Source organism: Pungitius pungitius, chromosome 8, assembly GCF_949316345.1.
Source record: "Pungitius pungitius chromosome 8, fPunPun2.1, whole genome shotgun sequence".
Taxonomy (NCBI): domain Eukaryota; kingdom Metazoa; phylum Chordata; class Actinopteri; order Perciformes; family Gasterosteidae; genus Pungitius; species Pungitius pungitius.
Window position 1 is genome coordinate 21,562,760 of NC_084907.1, and position 18,901 is coordinate 21,581,660.

Genomic DNA, 18,901 nt, shown 5'->3' on the forward strand with positions numbered 1-18,901 from the left:
CAGCACAGCCACGTGCACGGGCAGTGATTTGAACGGAGTGACACCGGCGACCCTGATCTATCTGGAGTCTGCCCACATCCGCAGCAGCATTAAACCCGAAACCAGACTCCGGGTCCATTTCGACCGCTTTTGCACTCAGCAAAAAAAAAAAAAAAATCAAAGATCCGCCCCCCCCCCCCCCTCCTCCTCTCCCTCCCTCTCTCTCTCCCTCTCTCTCCCTCTCTCTCTCTCAGCCCGTCCTGTAGATGGGACCAGCAGGCTGATATCCACGCGTGCCTGACCGCTAGTCCACTTCCTGGGTGGAGGAATGGGACGTTTCCAGCGCAGCTTTCCCTCGCGGTGTGCAGTGCCCTTCGTCACGCCGACAACGCGGATAATCCCCCAATAATGACCGCGTGTAATCGATATTATTCGACCACTTTTTTTTCTTCCTTTCTTTCTTCTCTTTGGCGCTAGTTAAAACACAGCGATTGATCGCCGATTGACCCTCCGTCACTACGGGAATGTCGCTATCTGGAAGCCCGCTGAAGGCACCGTGGAGTCCAGCACATTTTCAACAGTTTTTCGCACGGCGGCAGCGTTTCGTTCCTCGGAGCTAGAAGCAGCCTCTGCTCGGACTGGAGGCCGATCGATTCGTCGTTTAAAAAAAAAAAAAAAAAAAGAAGAAACCCATCATCAACAACAACAAGAACAACAACAAACAGTGACTGTGTCGAATCGCTAAGCATTACTTCGATGTTCTCCCTTCGTGGCCGCGGTGCCAACTTCGTTTCTGGCTCCTCCGAGTGTATGTGATTTTTTTTTTTTTTTTTTTTGGAAAAGAAGAGCAAAAAAAGACTCGTAACTTTGTCCCCCGCTGCCCTCTCGTCGCTCCCCATGAGTGGTCTGACATGCGGAGAATACGGGAACCGAGTTACTGGTGGATTTTATCCCTAATGTTTTTAACCTTGCCCAAACACAAAGCCTGTCATCCCGGTAAGTGGTCGCATCGCGGGTTAGCTTCCTGTCGTGTAGCCCAACTCCACCGCGTTGACGCGGGGTCTTGTGTTGTATTGTATTTTGTTGTCAGAACGACTTTTTTTTTTCCTTCCTTCCCCCCCCCCCCAAATGTCGAATCCAGCCATTTTTTGTTGTCGAGCCGCGGGTCCCACTAACGGTTAACGGCTGTCACAGGGCCGAACCGGGTCTCAGCGGCTCCGCTGACGCCGAGGCGTTCAGGCTCCGTGATTTTTCTTTTCTTTTTTTTCCCCCCTTTTGAGTGCACGTTATTGATCGGACAATGACGCAAACTATTCCCCGCCTTTAAACCTCTAATTCCGGCTTTTTAACAACTAAACGCGTTATCCCTAAAAAGCTAGGACACCGGTGACTCATCAATCCACCCATTGCAGGAAACGTTAGTAAAATACCAATCCCACGGGCCACTTGAGATGTGCTGTGGAACTGCCATTGAGACACTTCGTCTTCTGTGCAATTTAGCGGTATTTCTGGAACTGTTGAACCCGCACTTGTGTTGCGGTTTTTTTTTGTTTTTTGTTGCTGTTGTAAAGGAGTCCTGAAGTTTTCTCCTCAGCTTCTCCGTAGCTAATAAGGAGGAGGTTTTGGTCCACGTATCCGTCATGTTGCGTAGGTAGAGAATGAGGATGGAGACTCAGCGCTGGTGGCCCCCGGAAGGATGCGCACGTATGAGGGGCGATTAATGCCGCCCGCACGTCATCCTGCCTCCACGAGTCCACCAGTTGGAGGTGGACGGTCGTTCAGCCACTAGTCTTGTGACCCGTGAGATTCCAGCAGGGATGAAAGGGTTAATTAGGGAATGGGTGGTTGAATGTTTAACAGGTGGAGGGGAAACTAATGAACGCACTGTGACCCACCGATAAGCCTTTCACAAGATTTACCCAATGGCTCCAACGTAGGTTTTTTTGGGGTGGATACCTATATTGATATTTGAGTCAGCATCAAATGATCATAATACATTGAACAATATGACATCATGGAATACACGTATAATCCTAAGATTTATGTTGAAGGTCCATATTTGTTTAATGATATATTTGTGAAAAGGTTGGTTATGTGCTAATCAAGACATTTTACGCTTCTAAAATGAATGTGGTGCACTCTTGTGGTCAAACTATGTGATGTTAATCAATTTGCATTTGCTTTTCTGCCCGTAAAATGTCTTCCTTGTTAGCATGCGCACTAAAAGATATCTGATGAACTAGTGTGGTCTGATACTAATCCCCCGCCTACTTTATCCATCTGGTTGTATCATCACACCTTTAAAATGAGTAAAATCACGGTAACCTGTTTTAGTTTTATCTTAAATTTGACCTGAACAATATAGCCGCTGGAAGGACTTTGAAGTTCATTGGATGTTTTTATTCTACGTCCCCCAAGTCGTATTCACGTAACACAGGGGAATGGTTCCTCTGAGTCCCACCCTCGCCCCCGATCCCATTCCCCCAAACCCCCCCATTTCTTATTTTGCAGCTTTACTGAGTAGTAGCCTTCCAGGCCCCTAAACGTGTCTTAATGCAGGCTGACCGGCAGGAGGGTGGTGCAGAATAAATCCAATGTTACTACTTGTACACTGTCTCATAATGCAGTCGTCTACCAGACTAGGCCGGTTGACCTAAATCTCAATAATATGAATTTAGAGTTTACATCATAGAGAGTCTTACCAAACCGGTGCTTGATCACATGAAAAGAGAAGATTTGTAAAGGACGGGGATTATGTTCGTCTTCCTAAATCAACGCACACAGGATTTACAGACATAGCTGTCTATACCTTTGGCATGATTTTTTCTGTGTGCAGCGTATACGTACAGGCAATGAATTATGAAAATGATCACCCCTGTTTGGGGGAAAAAAGCAGTCTCCCATGTCTTTTTTTCTCCAAATGTTACGATAAGAAAGAGCTAAACAAATCTGTAAGTGGAATATGTCAAGATTCAGTCGGTAAAGATTGTACTTGTCTGTCTGAAAGTTGTGTGGGTGGACTTGCAGCTTGGTAGTCTTTGTAAGAAGCGTAGCTGGTCATTAATTATAGACATTCTCGTGATTGCATCACTTAAGTAATGCGAAAATGATTGCATGTTCTGTGAATACGGCTATACAAAAAATGGAGAAAGGCATAAAGCCTTGTGATAGAACTCTGGAATAATTTACTGCAAGGGAGAGGACCTAAATGATCAGCATTTTTGCTGTATTGAATAAGAAAAGCAATTACTACTTTCTGACAGGCATAATGACCTGTCAAAAAAGTGTCCTGTATTTTAAGGATGTCCTCTTTAAGAAATAGAAAACCAGCCACCGTCACACTGTCCGCTGCGAGTACGAATGTTGGTGAGCAAACATGCTGTTAATGTTATTAATGAGGTCCTGATGTGCCGCTGTGCCAGCAGGACGCCAGCTGTCCGGACGTCCCTGATGTTGGCAACGGTGCCGTTATCACCACGGCCCTCCTCCGCTACGTTCTCTGGATAATTGGTTGGATGAACAGTGGCGAAGTCGCGTCTCGAATAGAGTGACTGTCTCCTTGTTTGTGAAGCGGCGTCAGTAATGTATGCTCAGCCCTCGACGGGGCGCGGCGGGCGCGGCGCTCTTATCTGCCGTCTCTTTGCCAGCTGCGTGTGCCACCCTCTAAACGCTCCGACGGGGAAACACTGCAACTCTAATCACTCTTCACTTTTGCAGATTGTTTGCTGTTTATCCTATTTTGCCAGTGATACTGAGCTTTTGCATATTGCTTTCAAGTTTAATGAGCGGCTTATCATTGTGTAATTAGTCTGGATACACTTTTGTAAAAAAAAAAACCCATTTCTGTTGCAAAGGAAAGTGGAAACTTGGAGGGTTGGTAATTGTGGTCAAGCTGTGTCCACCAGGGTTAGTTTCTTCACTCCAATTGGCGCTGGTTTCATTTCACTTGCCCAACAGTAGTCCGTTTTGTTGATGCTACAACACGCTTCTTTATATGATAAAAAATATGAATTTAAAAACATATACCCTGAAGCTAAATTGAAACTATTTTTTTCGGTAGACCGATAAGACTGTTGAAAAAAACCGAGATAAACTTTCACAGAATAGATTTCCTGTGAGAGTCATTTCTTTTGGGTTGAATGTTAAAGTATCCACTTTTAAATATTGGTCATCATTTCTCTGGATGTGGGAAACCTTCTCAACCCTCTGTTAGTTTCAGAATTTATGATTATTTTCGGTTGCCGTTTTCAGCGTTTTGGCGTTGAGGTCGCTCATTCAAAATATTTTGGTCGTGTATTACGCTTTTTAAAAAGAAATTCCCACTCTGTTCCCACGCTAGATGTGACATTGCGGTGTCCTCTGACAACAAGGAGTCATATCAAGCACTAAGAAATCAAATCAATAGCCATGTTTATTTTTATAGACCATATTTCCACGACATAAAATGCTACTATAAAATGATGAAAGTGCAGGATGTCGGCAGTTAGAGGCTGTGCAGCTCCTTAAAGGTGCCCTCTAAGGTTCTCTCGTAAACAAATACGCGTTATTTATCAAAAAGGATTATTCCGAAGGTCTGTTTGCCGAATGTGTTGACTTCACCGAGGCCTATTCTGTCGAGCAGATAAACAAAGTATTTTTCAAACCCCCCCCCCCCCCCCCCCCAAGCTGGATTCAAGCCCTCATATTCCCGTCCTCGCTGTCGGCGGGACGCGTCCGCACTTCAGCAGCACGAGGACGCGCCGCGATTGGGGAACCCCTCATAGAGCGACGAGCCGTTCAGAACTCAACAGGTCTGGGTGGAAGTCATTTCCAGTGGTTTCCCCCCCCCCCTGCAACGTGCGTGCAGAAGACACTCTGTCACCTACACCTGGTTCCAGTGCTCGCCGCTCTTTAGTCGGATGTTGTTGTAATTGAATTAGAAGAGGATCAATACCTCGCGTATGGTTTCCAGGAGCCGGAACGTAACCTAAGCAACCGGCGGAGATTAATGGCGAGGTCGTCCTGTCTGGAAACGCTGGCATTGATACTGAAGTGGAATGTTTCAGTTGATATGAGCCCAACATCACGAGAACAATGCTTTATTTAAAGGGTAATTATAGTCATTTGACATTAATTGTGATGAAGCTGTTTATTTGTATAACTTATGTTAATCAAGGCAATCAGTCATCACTTCATTACTTGGTGTGTACGGTTGAGTTCACTCGGTCTTCAGCCAAGATACTCCGAGCTGGTCACACAGTAGCATTTTAATCATTTACAATGACTCACAGCCACTTCGCACCGAATCATTTCATCTGTCCTAGCAACATGCAACAAAGATGGCGCACGCACGCACACACACACACACACACACACCAGGTTAGACCGAGCTGGTTGAAACAAGGGAGGATAAATGCTTTTGGGAAAACGAGTGTACTTATATCCTGTGCTTCATGACAATAGTGATTAATGTCCAGGCAATAAGGCACAGTCACTGAAGGATGTACTCTGCTGCACTCAAGGACTTTGCCATATCAATAAATGTCCCGTGTCCTTCAGTCGCCACGTCCTCTGTCTCCCCTTTAGGAGACGTGCCCGAGACGCGAAAATGTGTCGGCTTTACTTACAGCTGGACTGTCAGTCAACTCTGCCCCGTGGATGCTGGATACAATGGGGCCCTCGGGCTTCAACCCTCACCCCACCCCCCCACCACCACCACCACCACCCAACACCCTCCCTCCCCTTTCCTGCTTTGTGCTATTGTGGGTCACATGAGCATGTGTTTTGCTTTGTGCTCTCAAGATTGTCTTTTTCGGAGGCGAGGAAAAGCAAATTCTAAAGTAGGCTATCCCATCATTCTCTGTCTATTCTGACACACTTTGGCTTTGGATTCCTATTTAGGAAGACACTGGATTACTATGAATACTGGAGGCTAATACCAACACGAGAGCTTCAAAGCACAATCCCAACATGTCTTTTTCTAAATCTAAATGCCATACACAAGATACTTTTTTTTTTTTTTTAGATGTGTGTGTATATCTCAGGTTTGTGATTTTAAAAAATCAGCTGCTCTGTAAACTCCAGTTTGGCATTCAAAGCATTTATTTAACTCCTCTCATCAGATTACATGCAGCTTGCTGAGAGAGCGGCCACAACGTCGCATCTCATTGTTTGTGTAAACTAGCACCACCGTTTGAAGGCTCTGACTGCAGGAAGTGTGGAAAGGTCCACGGCTAAGTGGAGAAAAGCGCTGTCGCTACCGCCCCCCCCCCCCCCCCCCCCACCCCCCCCTAATGAACTCCCTCTCCTACGGCTTGTTTGGCTGAGCAATGACTAAGAAGCTTTCCAATCACAATAATTAGAGCTGCACTAGTAAATAAGCCATCGACGGAGGCATTGACAAATGTGCGCTTGTGGAATTGAAATTCCTCCTCTTTTTTTTTTTTTTAAAGTGGGAATGATAAGCGCGTTGCTTTGACAGATCGCGGTGATTCATCACAGTTTGGAGGATATATTGTTTATTTCGGGGACAGACGCGAGGCGCCTTCCACTGTCGGACTTGATGAGGATGCGATGGCTTATGAAGGGTCATTCACCACGAGAATTTGACATAAGTGGTAAATAAAGAGAAATAGTTGAGTTTAACGCTGAGTGGGTACCCACTCTTCCTCTCCAGTGCTACACTAACCTCATTAATTCCTCTTCGAAAAAGGATTTTTTTTCCTCCCCCCCCCCCCGCCCCCCTAAGTTAACACCCCGAGAGATCAGCCCCCAGGCTCTTTTCCTTTGGGTTTCGATTCAGATTGATGTTCCGTTTGTTTCTCTCACACACGCTTTTGTCTCCGTGGGAGCTTTCTCTTATTTGGTGAGAAAGCTCTAAAACAATAAAAAAGAGGGGGGGGCCTCATTTGTATTTAACCGTGTTATTAAAAATGGACGCCTTTCAGGTGCTGTTAGGCCCTTTGTGAAAGCGGTGCGTGGCATTGCGATAATGACAGAGGGAGCCGGTGGGGAAATTCTGGGTGTTGGTTCATTTCAGAGGCTTCCGAGGAGAAGATGTGCTGAGTTGGAAAGTTTTTGCAAGGCAGAACAGAAGATTAGAGACTAGCCTATCGATCCTCTTGACACGCTCCCCCTTTGGGAAATGCAAATGTTTCCGTTTCTTCAACAGGAACATCCAAACCATAGCGGTAGTGGAACCCTAATTAACTAGGGATTGGAACACCATGGCCTTTTCCATCTGACATTTTCATGTATCAAAAAGACATTTGTTTATTGCCCCCCCTCAAAAAAGACAACCGTCGCGTTCGTTACACCGCGGTTAACAGCCGAATTTGCTGAACATCTGTAGAAACTAAAATTAAAACACCTTCTAGTTGATCCCGTGTAATTTTAGCACTGTCATACAAATCCCCTTTTTAGCCTTTTTTTTTCTTTTATCTGTCACAATCTGGTGAAAGCGGCCGTGCATTGTGCTAGTATTACTGCGCTGAAGCGCACCCGGGCCGAGTGTTTACGGCGGCAGAGGAGACCTCTCCCCTGGCGTCCCCCCCCCGGGATCACCTGTACCCGTCCTCGGTAGCCCCGCGCTGAGGGGGCGAGACCTAGCAACCACTCAGCCTCTCGGTTGCCACGGGCCTCTCGCGAGTCGTTGTGATGCAAAAGGTTCACGGCACAAGTGGCTTCTCACAATGTTTAATATCATTTTTTTAAATGAAGTGGTCACTTTCAGGTACAAAACAAAAGGAGTGTTGAGGACATTTGACTTTGCTCTGGCAGCACTGAGCTCTACGTCCTGTTTCCACCTGTAGAGCAGTTTGTTAAATAATCACTTTCAGTTATTATGGATTGTTGTTTTTTAATCTTTACTAATGCATATTTATAATACTAATAACACTTATCTTCAAAGTCCATTTGAACTACTACTTTGCTACCTGATGCCCTAGCCCTCTTATGCCATGTTCCAACATTTTATAGACCAAGCAATTCACCAAGAATCATAATTACGGGAATTTATAATTGCTGCCCTACATTTGTCATTATAGGAGACTTAAAAATTAAATGTCCTATTTTAAAGGTCAAGATTCAAAGATTTATTCCAGTGAGTGCCATTTAAAGAGTGTCATTATAGCGTCATAGTCAATGTGTCATGATCAATTAAATTGCCATCAGGTCCAAACTGAACTAAAACCTAAAAATAAGAGCAGTGCGGCTGGAAACCTTTTAGGTGCTTTGAATGCAAGCGTTTCTATTAATAGTGATCTGTGATTGATGGCTCTGTTTGTATTCATAGCCCAAAGTATAACTAATGTATATTCCTTAATGTTTACACAAATCGTTAGGCTTATTGTTTACTCAGATATGAAAATCAACACCTTTTTATAATCAATACATATAGGAAGATATTGACTAAATGTGAGTCTATGACAGTGGTGGGGCTGTGCATCTTCGACCTGGGCCTTCTGCGCCGTCTTAATGACATCATTCTGAATAAAATGTTAGATGAAGCCCAACACACGACAAATATACTAACTGCGATAAATGGATACATGCATGTCGGCATGCTGCGTAATTAACAGACAATGCATACAGTCAAATCAATGTAATGTGTACATTAAGTTATAATGACAACAGCAAACTCACAAGAAGCAGTCACATTTATTTACAACAAAGTGTGACAAAAGAATCCATCAAAGCGGCAGCACTGATTATTATTACAGAGCCAAACAATATTAGCTATATCAAAATAATATATATATATATGTGTGTGTGTAAAATAACATCCCAAGCCTTATTTCTTTTAAAAATACTCGACCTCAACAGTTTTTCCTTTAAAATAATCCCCCTCTGAATGGCCCTTTGCTGTGCTGCTTCGGTCCGTATGAAGCGCCACTAAATGCTCTCCCACATCGATTTCACCGCTCGGCTGTGGTGTTCCTGCCTGATTAGAATCATTACCTTAAGTCGTGGGCCGAGCACCGCTCCGTCCAATGTTTTTTTTTGCCAGCCTTCGTTTGCTCATGTGTTCATTCGCTCTCATTAGCGTCGGGTTCGCTTAGATGTGAGTCTGTGGGAGGAAATCGGGGGTCACGGTGGCTTCAAGTAAGCAGGATGGAGATAACTTTATAGTCGTCTGTTGATACGACTACTTCTACTGTTGATTAAATCCCACTGGGGTTGCATTTCCCATTTTAACAGACAACCACCAAGTGTGTGGATGGGGAGGAGCGCTGGGCTGAGCAGATGTTCTCATTAGTGGCCGTCTTATTGTGACATGCCCGTAGATTTATTCCATCACAATGCCTCTAAAGTCAGCCAGATGCCTATTGTGTGGAGATCAGCTATAATCTCTTGAGAGTAAAAGAAATGCCACTCAAGATCACCAATTTGGGTCCAGTGTAGAAAAAAAAAATGGCTCTCGCTGGATTCGACTCTTTTTGAGGAAACTACATATGAGATCTAAAAGTACCCCATTGGTAATTGGGATGGGCGTCTTATTATTCACTTTGATTCTGATGTGGTAAGATTAATTAGTTTTAACAGTTGGTAACATAATTTAATTTTAGTCACAAACGGTGAGAATGAGTGGAGACCGTGAAAATCTTCTGAAAAAGAAATTCATTTTTTTTCTTGAACTCACAATTACACTTTAGTGTGCTATTTCTTTTTGGCAGTATGATTAAATTAAAACATAAAAGTGGATAATAAACACATCATGGGAATACATTGGCTTCAGCTCCAGCGTGCCAAACATCAACTGCAAAATGAAATTTGATTTGGCTTATCAAGCAAAGGTAAGAAAAAGACAAAGACGTTATTTTTATTTTATTTTCTTAATGCATGCGTGGAACCAGCATGCAGAGGAAGCACTGCTGACATCCTGTTGCGACCTTAATTTAATGTCTAGGGGATCACAGGAAGTAACATAACAGTTCACTCAACCTGAAAAAAAAGAAATAAAAATGGGAGCACAGCAACATGAAACGGCTGCAAGCTGCATTAAAACATTTCAGTTTCTCATCCTTTGCATTATGCCCCAAACAGCAAAAATAGTCCTATTACTTTGGTCTTTGAGATGCAGTTTCAAAATGAACGTTGGACCTTTACTGTGTCCAGTGTCAGCATCTCTCCTTTCTCAAGCAAAATTGTTTCTGCTCCCTGCTCTTTGGGGGGGCGGGGGGGGGACCCATCTGCATAGCGTAAACACCAGTGAGGCTGCTAAAGGGTTCTCACGGTTTTATTTAGGGTTTCTAAATCCAACCTTTTAAGTATTGATTACAGTTCAACATCAAAGAACGCATTCTGAGAGGAAGGCAGTACGTCTGACCGCTCGCATGGCCCCCGGGGCTCACATGGGGGGGGGGGGAGCCCGCTCGGAATACATGCATGTAGTCACGCGGTGGGTGTTACGTACGGCCAACATTGAGTCATTTGGCCAGTGAGCCTTTTCCACCGGTGCAAGGCGGGTGTTTTCTCTACTAAGCGCTTTATATATATATATATATATATTTATATATGATTCCAAACAGATTCTTGAATTTTCGCCTCTAATCATCACGCCGGGCGGTACCCGTGTCCCGCTCCACCTGTAATCGTCCGTTATCAACCAATCGCCGCTCGTGAGCACCAGTAATGCGCCGGGAGTGTAATGCATCCACCGGAGGCAGCTGATTTCATTGCCCGAATCAATCGCGGGGCAGTGTGCACGCAGGGCTGCACCCGCCGTGTCCTCCGGAATCACCTCATAAGCTCCTGGCACTCGAGCGATCCAATAGCCACATATTGGAAATTTAAAACCTCACTTTACACGGTAAATTTTCCTGACGCCTTCGAAGCAGTTATGGCGACACGTTTGACTATTGTTTATTGTAGTCTGGGAAGGGAAGGAGCTGTAGTGCAAGTCTGGTAAAGAGGTCACAAGCCTCTGAATTGGTTTAATCTTGTTAATGCTTTTCATCAGAGCCCCTGATGCACTCAGTCAATCAGTCAGCAGCTATTTACTGTACAAGCACAATTCAGATCTACAATGTGATTTCACCCTCTTCTGAGGTGTAGCCATCTATTGTGGAGGGCTGCGTTAAACATCAACCTCTCCACAGGAAGTCATGCAGCTTTAATTGATAAAAGAGTCAGTCAGTTTTGGTCAAACAATAGAACAATCGCTCCTTACCAGCTTCTTATGAATAGATGGAATAAACACCAGGATGTAATGTATTACTTTTTAAGGAAAGGTTGAATGCACTGGAGACTTTCATCCATGTACGTGCATGAAGTGTAACTCATTTGCCATTGTTTCTCCCGTTGTGTGATGCACAAAGTCGGTTCAGGGGTGTTGCCTAAGCTCGTGTGGGTTTGTTGCTCGATAGCCGATGCTTCTTGAGCGCCTTGCGTGCGTTGTTGTCGCTTTTTTTTCACGAGGAACAATGTGCATTGCAATATCGCTCACCGAAGCATCAGCTTGTTCCATTAATGAACTTGAAAAATGTATATTGACACAAGTAGGTCAAGAGCTGGAAACGGAGACAGCGCGCCTTTAAAGTTAAAGGTTCCACATTTTCAAACGTGTTTGGCTCAGAGATCCGTTTATGGAAAGCACAAGAAACAAACATTCTAAAGCATTGTAAGGAACATAATAGATAGCTGTCAAAAAGGGTAAAGGACCCTTGATATGCATGGATGTTAAAGGAATTGTTTCAACTTGAACTTTGACCTCGCTGCTTCCTCTGTTGTCATGACAATGCTGCATTCTCTTGTAAAAGCCCTTCAAGTTTATTCATTGTTTGCACTGGTTATTCAACATAAATGACATATGGGTGAATACAAATCTTGACAAGCCGAAAAGTCAAATTCAAGGTGAATCAACTGATTTGGCAGTGAGACTCGGCATAAGAGTGGAGCCCGAATGACTCACCTAAATAGTGTAAGAAGGCTTTGGTTTGATGCATCAATTGCGCTGTGTCCATGACGACGTGTCATTTCACGACACTTGACCCCCAAATGTCTGCCGTCGCTCCGCGTGTGAATGGTACGAGGGGTAAACGGTCCTGTTTGGGCAGGTGGCCCTTTGCAGAGTAGCGCCCAGGCAACCGGTGTATGGATGAGGGTGAATGGGTGAATGGGTGACGTGACGTTTTGAGTGGTGGGATAAGCTCCCCAAAATTGATCGCGAAATAGATTTTTGCCAGCTCTCAATTTTTCTTCGCTCAGTTTTCATGCTTTGAGTTCATTAAGTGGAACACGCGGTGGGTTCTCGCCCCGCGTCCTCTCGGTGCGTCTGTAACAAAAGCGACGTGTTCACCGCCTTTCAACTCGCACGCAGCACAAGGCATTTGTATTCGCCCGAGTAGACCAATCAGATTAACGTCCCTAAACTGACATTGTTCAATGATACAATGTGAGCATTGGTGAATAAATTCTACTCATTGCACGGACCTAGATCAAGGTCTCCAGTGTATTCAGCCTTCCTTTTAAAGAAAAATATAATACATCCGGTGTTTTTAGTCTCTCTAGAAATAAACAACATATTCTCTCTTTTTGCCCACATGCTCTGCGTTTTTTTTCCTATTCCTTATTGTAAAAAGGTCTCTTTTCTCTAACATCTGTATTATTAAAGAACACCGCATTTACTTGCAAAAAAAAAAAAAGAGTCACTCAAGGGAGAGTTGGAAAGCCGTTGATGAATTGGATGACTCCATCCACTTTTTGTCAAGTGCATGTAGAGAAAAGGCTGCATAGCATTTTGTAGCATAATGAGAGGGTTGACCCTCCTCCTTTTCAGCTTACTCTGTTGTTAAAGTTCCGCCATGTAACACAAAGGAAAAATGTTCTCTCATAGGGAGGAAATCCAAGGCTGTAATGCACACAATACTTGTGTGTGGGGGGGGGTTGGTTGTCTTTCAAACTTATTCAAAAGTTGGGTGTGATTTTCCCTCTCTCACATTTCCATATCTCACCATATTTCAGGGTTTTTCGAGCACTCTGCATGGCCCACTGACCAAATGTATGCAAGAAAAGGGGGGAAAAGATACGTCATCGAGGAAAATGTGAAAATGAGTTTTGGGAATTGAAGTTGCTGTAGGATCAATTTGAACTGTAGACTAATGGCCTTAATTTCACTTAACATGGCTGCGTTTCTTTGGCCCAAGGGGGCCGATGTCCTCTTTGCTGAAACTGCTGGTTTGCTTTTAGCTGTGTAGGCCTAAATATCTGCATCGGGATTTGAGTTGTTGCATTATTATTTCTGAGCTTGATGTTTTGGCCCAAAGGCTCGGCTCCCTCTGTTCCGTATCTTTGGCTGATCCGGGCAGTTCCTCTGCGAGGTCCTTGTGTGACTCAAAAGACTTCCGGGACTATCGAGCTCGCCATCGCCCACTTGCCGAGGAATGAGAAGCCGCGCGCGCTCTGAATATCGAGCCCCGATCACCGCCTTGTGTCCCCCCCCGTACCTCCTTGCCCGGGGTAACCACGGAAAGATCCGCACGCTGCGCGGTCGAGTCAGGTGATCGGCCTTTGAGATGGAAGACGTAGGTGCGTTGGTCATAAACGCATCGCCTCAGGTCCTGACCGAAAACGGGGGAAGCCGAGCAGATGTTCTGTCAGACAGACAGACGGTGTCCCTCAGTACGGGCCTTTGTCCTTCATTCATACATAGCAGTGGAAGCATTAAGAGTCAGCCCTTGTCTACACGCTGGGGGCGGGGGGGGGGAGGGGGGAGGCGTTCACTTCCGTTTTGTTGTAATTCCGACAGATCGAAGTAAAGGTTGTTAAGACTTGCAGTTTGTCTAATTAGTCAATTTAATGATATGCATTCTCTTTCCTGCTAATTGAAGGACAAGTTGAGAAAAGGCAGGTGGCTGACGTCCCGGGTGATGCTTTCTTCTCCCTCAATGAGTGCTCCTGAAGAGAGTGTGTGTGTGTGTGTGTGTGTGTGTGTGTGTGTGTGTGTGCGCGTGCGAGAATGGGAAGCAGGGAATGCTGCAGGAAAATGTCAACGATAACAACTGTGTCTGACGAGTTGACTTTAATTCAAACTCAGTTTGGTCAAACACTTAATGAAGTGCAGGTTCTTCAGGGGAGTCGGTTTTGTTTCTCACCAGGTGAGACCGTGAAATGGTGTCAGACTTCCAACGTAGGTGGGCCCAGTACACTTCCCTTTCATTATTAAGCTTAATTAAACTAATGGGAACACAATAAAGCCCATGCTAATGCAGTTGACTAAATAAATAGTTTTTGTTCTGTGTACTGCATTAGGAAGATGAATAAAAAATAATTTTCATTTCATTAATTATACACGTTCTTATCCATTTAATGTTGTTGTGCATCGCAATATTCTTTTTATTCCATCACAATTTTATTCCTTTTTGAAAGATGATATATTCCATCATTGAACCATATCCCAGCCCTGATCTATTGCCTTTACATGTTATTTCTGTCCATATTCTATCCAACATCGCAATCTACAAATCACAACACCAAACCCAACACCGATGGCTCCCACTAAGTAGACGTCAGAATATATTGTTCCTCCGAGGCGTGTTCCTTCACTACAATTAACCCCGGGGCTGTAGTTTATTTTTAGTCAATCCGAAACACACCATTCTGCTCGGATGAATCCTACTTGGGTAAATAGTGAAAATAGTCCCCACTAAATCCACTATCAACCCCTGTAGTATTGAGGGACGGACTAATGCCTTATTGGTCATGGGGCTGTTTGACACCTTTAGGATGTGGATGGGTGAAGATAATAGATGCATTTGTGACTCACGCGCTCATTAGCGTTCACTTGTTCTCACTGGGCCGATCAAAACATGCCTGATGGGAAGCAGGAGCGCCGGGTCCGTGGTGTCTCTGCCTGCCGGTGGAATAGAAGACTTGACACTCAACATTTTGCTTCCTTCCTTCCTTCCTTCCTTCCAGCAGCACACCTGCCTTTTTACATAGTGGTGTCACACAGCCAAGTTGCACCTTCTCGCGGTGATGGGTTACACTTTGGTAAACACGACCAGCACCAATGGCAGTCTTTATCTGGATGGATCATGCTACGATATCAAAAGTACTTATATTTTCAATCATTGTAATCCAAAATAATGTACTAAAAATCCCCCAAAGAGTGTAAAATAGATCCGATGGGCAATTATGGTGACGTGCAGAGGAGAGGACAGAAAGACAGAGAGACATCTGGACAGACAGATAAAGAGCAGAGATTACCTTTTAGTTTTAATTTTAAGATAAAACTCATGCGTTGATACATTGCTAGATATTCAAAATAAAAACAACCATCACAAGACCTGAGTTTTATTTTTTCCACCTGGTTTCTGCTTCTATTTTCAGTTTTCATAAACCATTAGCTACCATATGACGCACTTTCACTGTGCAGTGACAGTTCTCATTGTCACACACATCTCAAATGCTCCTCACATCTGACACTATTTGAGTGTAACAGGGGCAAGTTTGTCTTGTTCTACATTTTGTTCAGAACGGGCGCCGCACAACTAGGCCAGCATAAAATATATTTCTTTTCATTTCCTGTATTGTGGTTTTATGGAGGGGTGGGGGGAAAGAATTTGGAGTTCAGCGTGTTAAACAAACATTCAAATCGCAGTGGAGAAAGAAATATTCATTCATCCATAAATATTGTGAGCTTTTAGCTGCATGAGGCTTGACGAAAGTGTTGCACAGAACCCCTTAACAGCAGCACTTAATGTGCAAATGACACCCTAAATTCAGGATGCATTTGATGGATTTTCCATCCCCAAACGATGGCCCGCCGCTGCTGTCCTTCACGTAACTAACGCTAGCGTTTGCGATAAGATTGATATTTTTAACTCCGGCCCCCAATGAGTAATGGAAGTTAAACGCTCCTGTGGTTGCTGTTAGGCTGCTGTTTTTCGAGGGCTCTCAGGGCTTCTTAGCTTGTTGTTGAGTGTGATATTATGGAACAAATAGCTTCGCTTCATGGTGGTGCAGATGATTTAACTGCCCTCGGGGCAATGAATAAAGGGAAATGATTTTGTATGCCTAGGCGTTGTACAAGCTGTTGTTTCCCCCTATAACGGGGGGGGGGGGGGGGGGGGGGCGTCCCCAACCCCCGCCCCTCCTCCCTGATCGGCTGCACTGCTTCCCGACTACTACCCCCCCCCCCCCGTTGAAGTTATAGTTATAATTAGGGGGAACACTGCAAGCTGTTGTTTTGAAGCCCTCCTGCTTCTTATGAACGTCTAACGTCTAAAGGTAAAAGAAAAGAGTTGCTCTTAATCTCACGGCCACCCTACATAATTGCCATTCACTTGTGTCACTTGTGTTTAATGGATGTGAGCGGCGTGCGTGTCGTTTGATGGCGTGCAGCCCCCCTCCGGCTCCTCCAGGCCCAGCGCCGACTGCGCTCGTCTCTCTCGGCTCTATCGGAGGCGCTGTGGCTTTAATCCTCTGCCCACGGGGGACAGCTGACATGGATGAGAGTAAACTGTTGACACGGTGCTGTCTCCTATGCTCTCTGATCAAAGGCGGCGCAGGCCTCCTGTTTCACAACCTGCCTTCAAATATGCCGCAAGTGTCTGCCACAGAGACACCCCCCCCCCCGCGCCTCTGCTTCACACTCCACGTTAACCCCGGCGCTCGCCACGGCGCACTGATGCGTCGGATGATAATAACAAAGCAGCCATTTTCGACTTCACCCATTTTGCCTCTGTGGCCTCCCTCTAAAACAATGGATTTGGAGAACACTGTGCGAGTTGCTCACTGCGTAGCGGAGACCCGTTCTGGGGGCCGTGATGCATTGGCTGTGCAAGTACAGGGAAAGACTTGGCTTGATTTAGTGTTTAATTTAATTAATCCCCAGTAATGATGCAACTATTAGTAAGAGACGAGCTCGTCTGAAGTGGCTGGAGGTGTGTGTGTGTGTGTGTGTGTGTGAAGCTCGACTGACTGTCTTCAGGAGGTTTAGCTTCACGAGTCCAGGGAGTTCTGCTGTTGTTCTGAAGTTACTTCTAACCTCACGAGACACAAGTGTGATAAACATTAGTTGTCATGGTTACAGTGCGTGTTCTTAATACATGTGTTGTGTGAATGGAGATTTTAAATAGTTGTCGGGAGGATCCTTACAGGATGCACAGTCTGGATCTGTTTTGGTAGATAGCGCTGTGAGTTGATTATTTGTGTTATTTCTGGTCGGTCTTTCAATTCTTGACGTACAGGAATATAGTGTTTTGTTAGATTTATTGTTTGGCTTAGGCAAATGTGTGAATACATTCGGGTTTTTTTTGTATACAACACGGTTTATCTAAATGGATTCAAAAACTGTATTGCAGCTGGTGGGAATGATTTCTGCCTCATTTTGATTCTGGCAGATTGTCATCTCTCCTCCTTTTGTTTTTGTTTTTCCTGCCGGTCCCTGTTACACAGAAACAATCTGCCGACCCAATTGTTTGCATACTTCTAGCAAAATGCGAGACCAATATTAGCCAATACATGTCGGGCTTTTCAACGCGTCGGTGGTTCTTTGACCGCTCGGAGCCACACAAAAACACTCTTGTTTTGCGTGGAGCACCTGATTGACAATGAGTTTCTGCCTTTAGAAACGTGTCCTCCCTCCACTGGCACGGGCCGCATCCATTGTGGAGCCCACTTTCCCCGATGAGTTTGATTATTGCGAGTCTGGGACTGTGCTTTAGGACACTTTGTGCCTCCGGCGTTCGCTGTAACTCTGTTGACAATGTTTGATTTTGTTTGGGCAATTTGCCCTCGGAGGCTGGAGAGACGTTTGTGCCCCGAAGACACGGCGTTCGTCAACACTCTGTAACGTACGTTGTCTGCATTTTGCTGAAATAAAGTTCCGAGCCATTGGGACATTATGTGCGTGCTTGCAGAGCTTCAGCTGTCCGTTATTATTTCTACCGATGATCACGCCGTTAATTCATTTATTTTCATTTTAAAAAACGTTGCTTTTGTTCTAGGAGCAATGGCAAATGTACAAAAATAAAATGTCATGGAACAACCAATTGATTTTCTTCTAGAACATCTACATTTGTATTGCTTAAATGGCATACGATGCTAGTACCAGATGTGTTCATTTAGGTGCTATGTTATTTTATTTTTGTAAGAAGAACTAAGTGCGACTCAATTTCCAGGTCTAAATGGTTGCTCTTGTTTTCTGTAGATCCCAGTTGGTTTGGAACATTACAACCCATTATGCCAACTTATGTCATCTGGGTTGAAAGCAGCCTGCACATTGCCACCACTCCTTCTCGGGTTTACACTGGTTCAGCTTGTGAGACTAGGATGTTCTGGAAAGAGAAATTTGGTATAATATCCAGGCCAAGATAGATCTCTAGTCAAAAGTTCTCTCTTTTTTTTTTTGAAGTATTCTTCAGTCACTGTAGCCGCTTGGGACTGCAGACTCTCCAGGGAGCAGCTGCAACAGCTGCAATTTTGAAGGAGTTTTTAGGCTCTTTGACTGAAAGTTTCTGTCAAAGCGATGTTTAGATGTACTTTAACTGTAATCTACAAGTTTAAGCTTATATATATATATATATATATATATATATATATATATATATATATATATATATATATATATATAATTTCTTTCCCTGTTCTATTTAAGTGTATTTACTTTCCATGTTAATATTGGATGGCTTTGAAAAGCCGTGGATTTCGTTCCATAACATCGCGTTTGCATTTTCAATTGAGCTTTCCTTTTCTGTCACACCATGTACACTTTAAATCTATTGTCAAGTAAGCTGTCAGAGTATTTTTCCACACTTAGTTGGAAACTCTTCTCTGCCTGCGGAGATTCTCACATCTGTGTCTGCCTCCCACAGTTGCATCAGGTGGCCAACCCCACCATGCGGAAGAGAGGCACCATGGGACCTCGGGCGTAATGAGGGAGAGGAGGGCAGCCGGTGACCCCTATTGGTCCTATTCAGGTGAGCTCCCATTGGTGTGG

General features: G+C 44.5%; 1 protein-coding gene across 2 annotated transcripts in view; it reads left to right on the plus strand.

Moving 5' to 3' along the window:
• Positions 1–226: 226 nt before the first annotated feature.
• Positions 227–18,901, plus strand: part of ca16b (carbonic anhydrase XVI b) — an 83,083-nt gene continuing 64,408 nt past the window's right edge. For both annotated transcript variants that reach the window (XM_037490035.2, XM_037490036.2), the window contains exons 1-2: positions 227–975; positions 18,777–18,881. In XM_037490035.2, the coding sequence (XP_037345932.2) occupies positions 891–975; positions 18,777–18,881 (190 nt within the window). In that variant the 5' untranslated portion in view covers positions 227–890. The remainder of the gene's footprint in view (positions 976–18,776; positions 18,882–18,901) is intronic.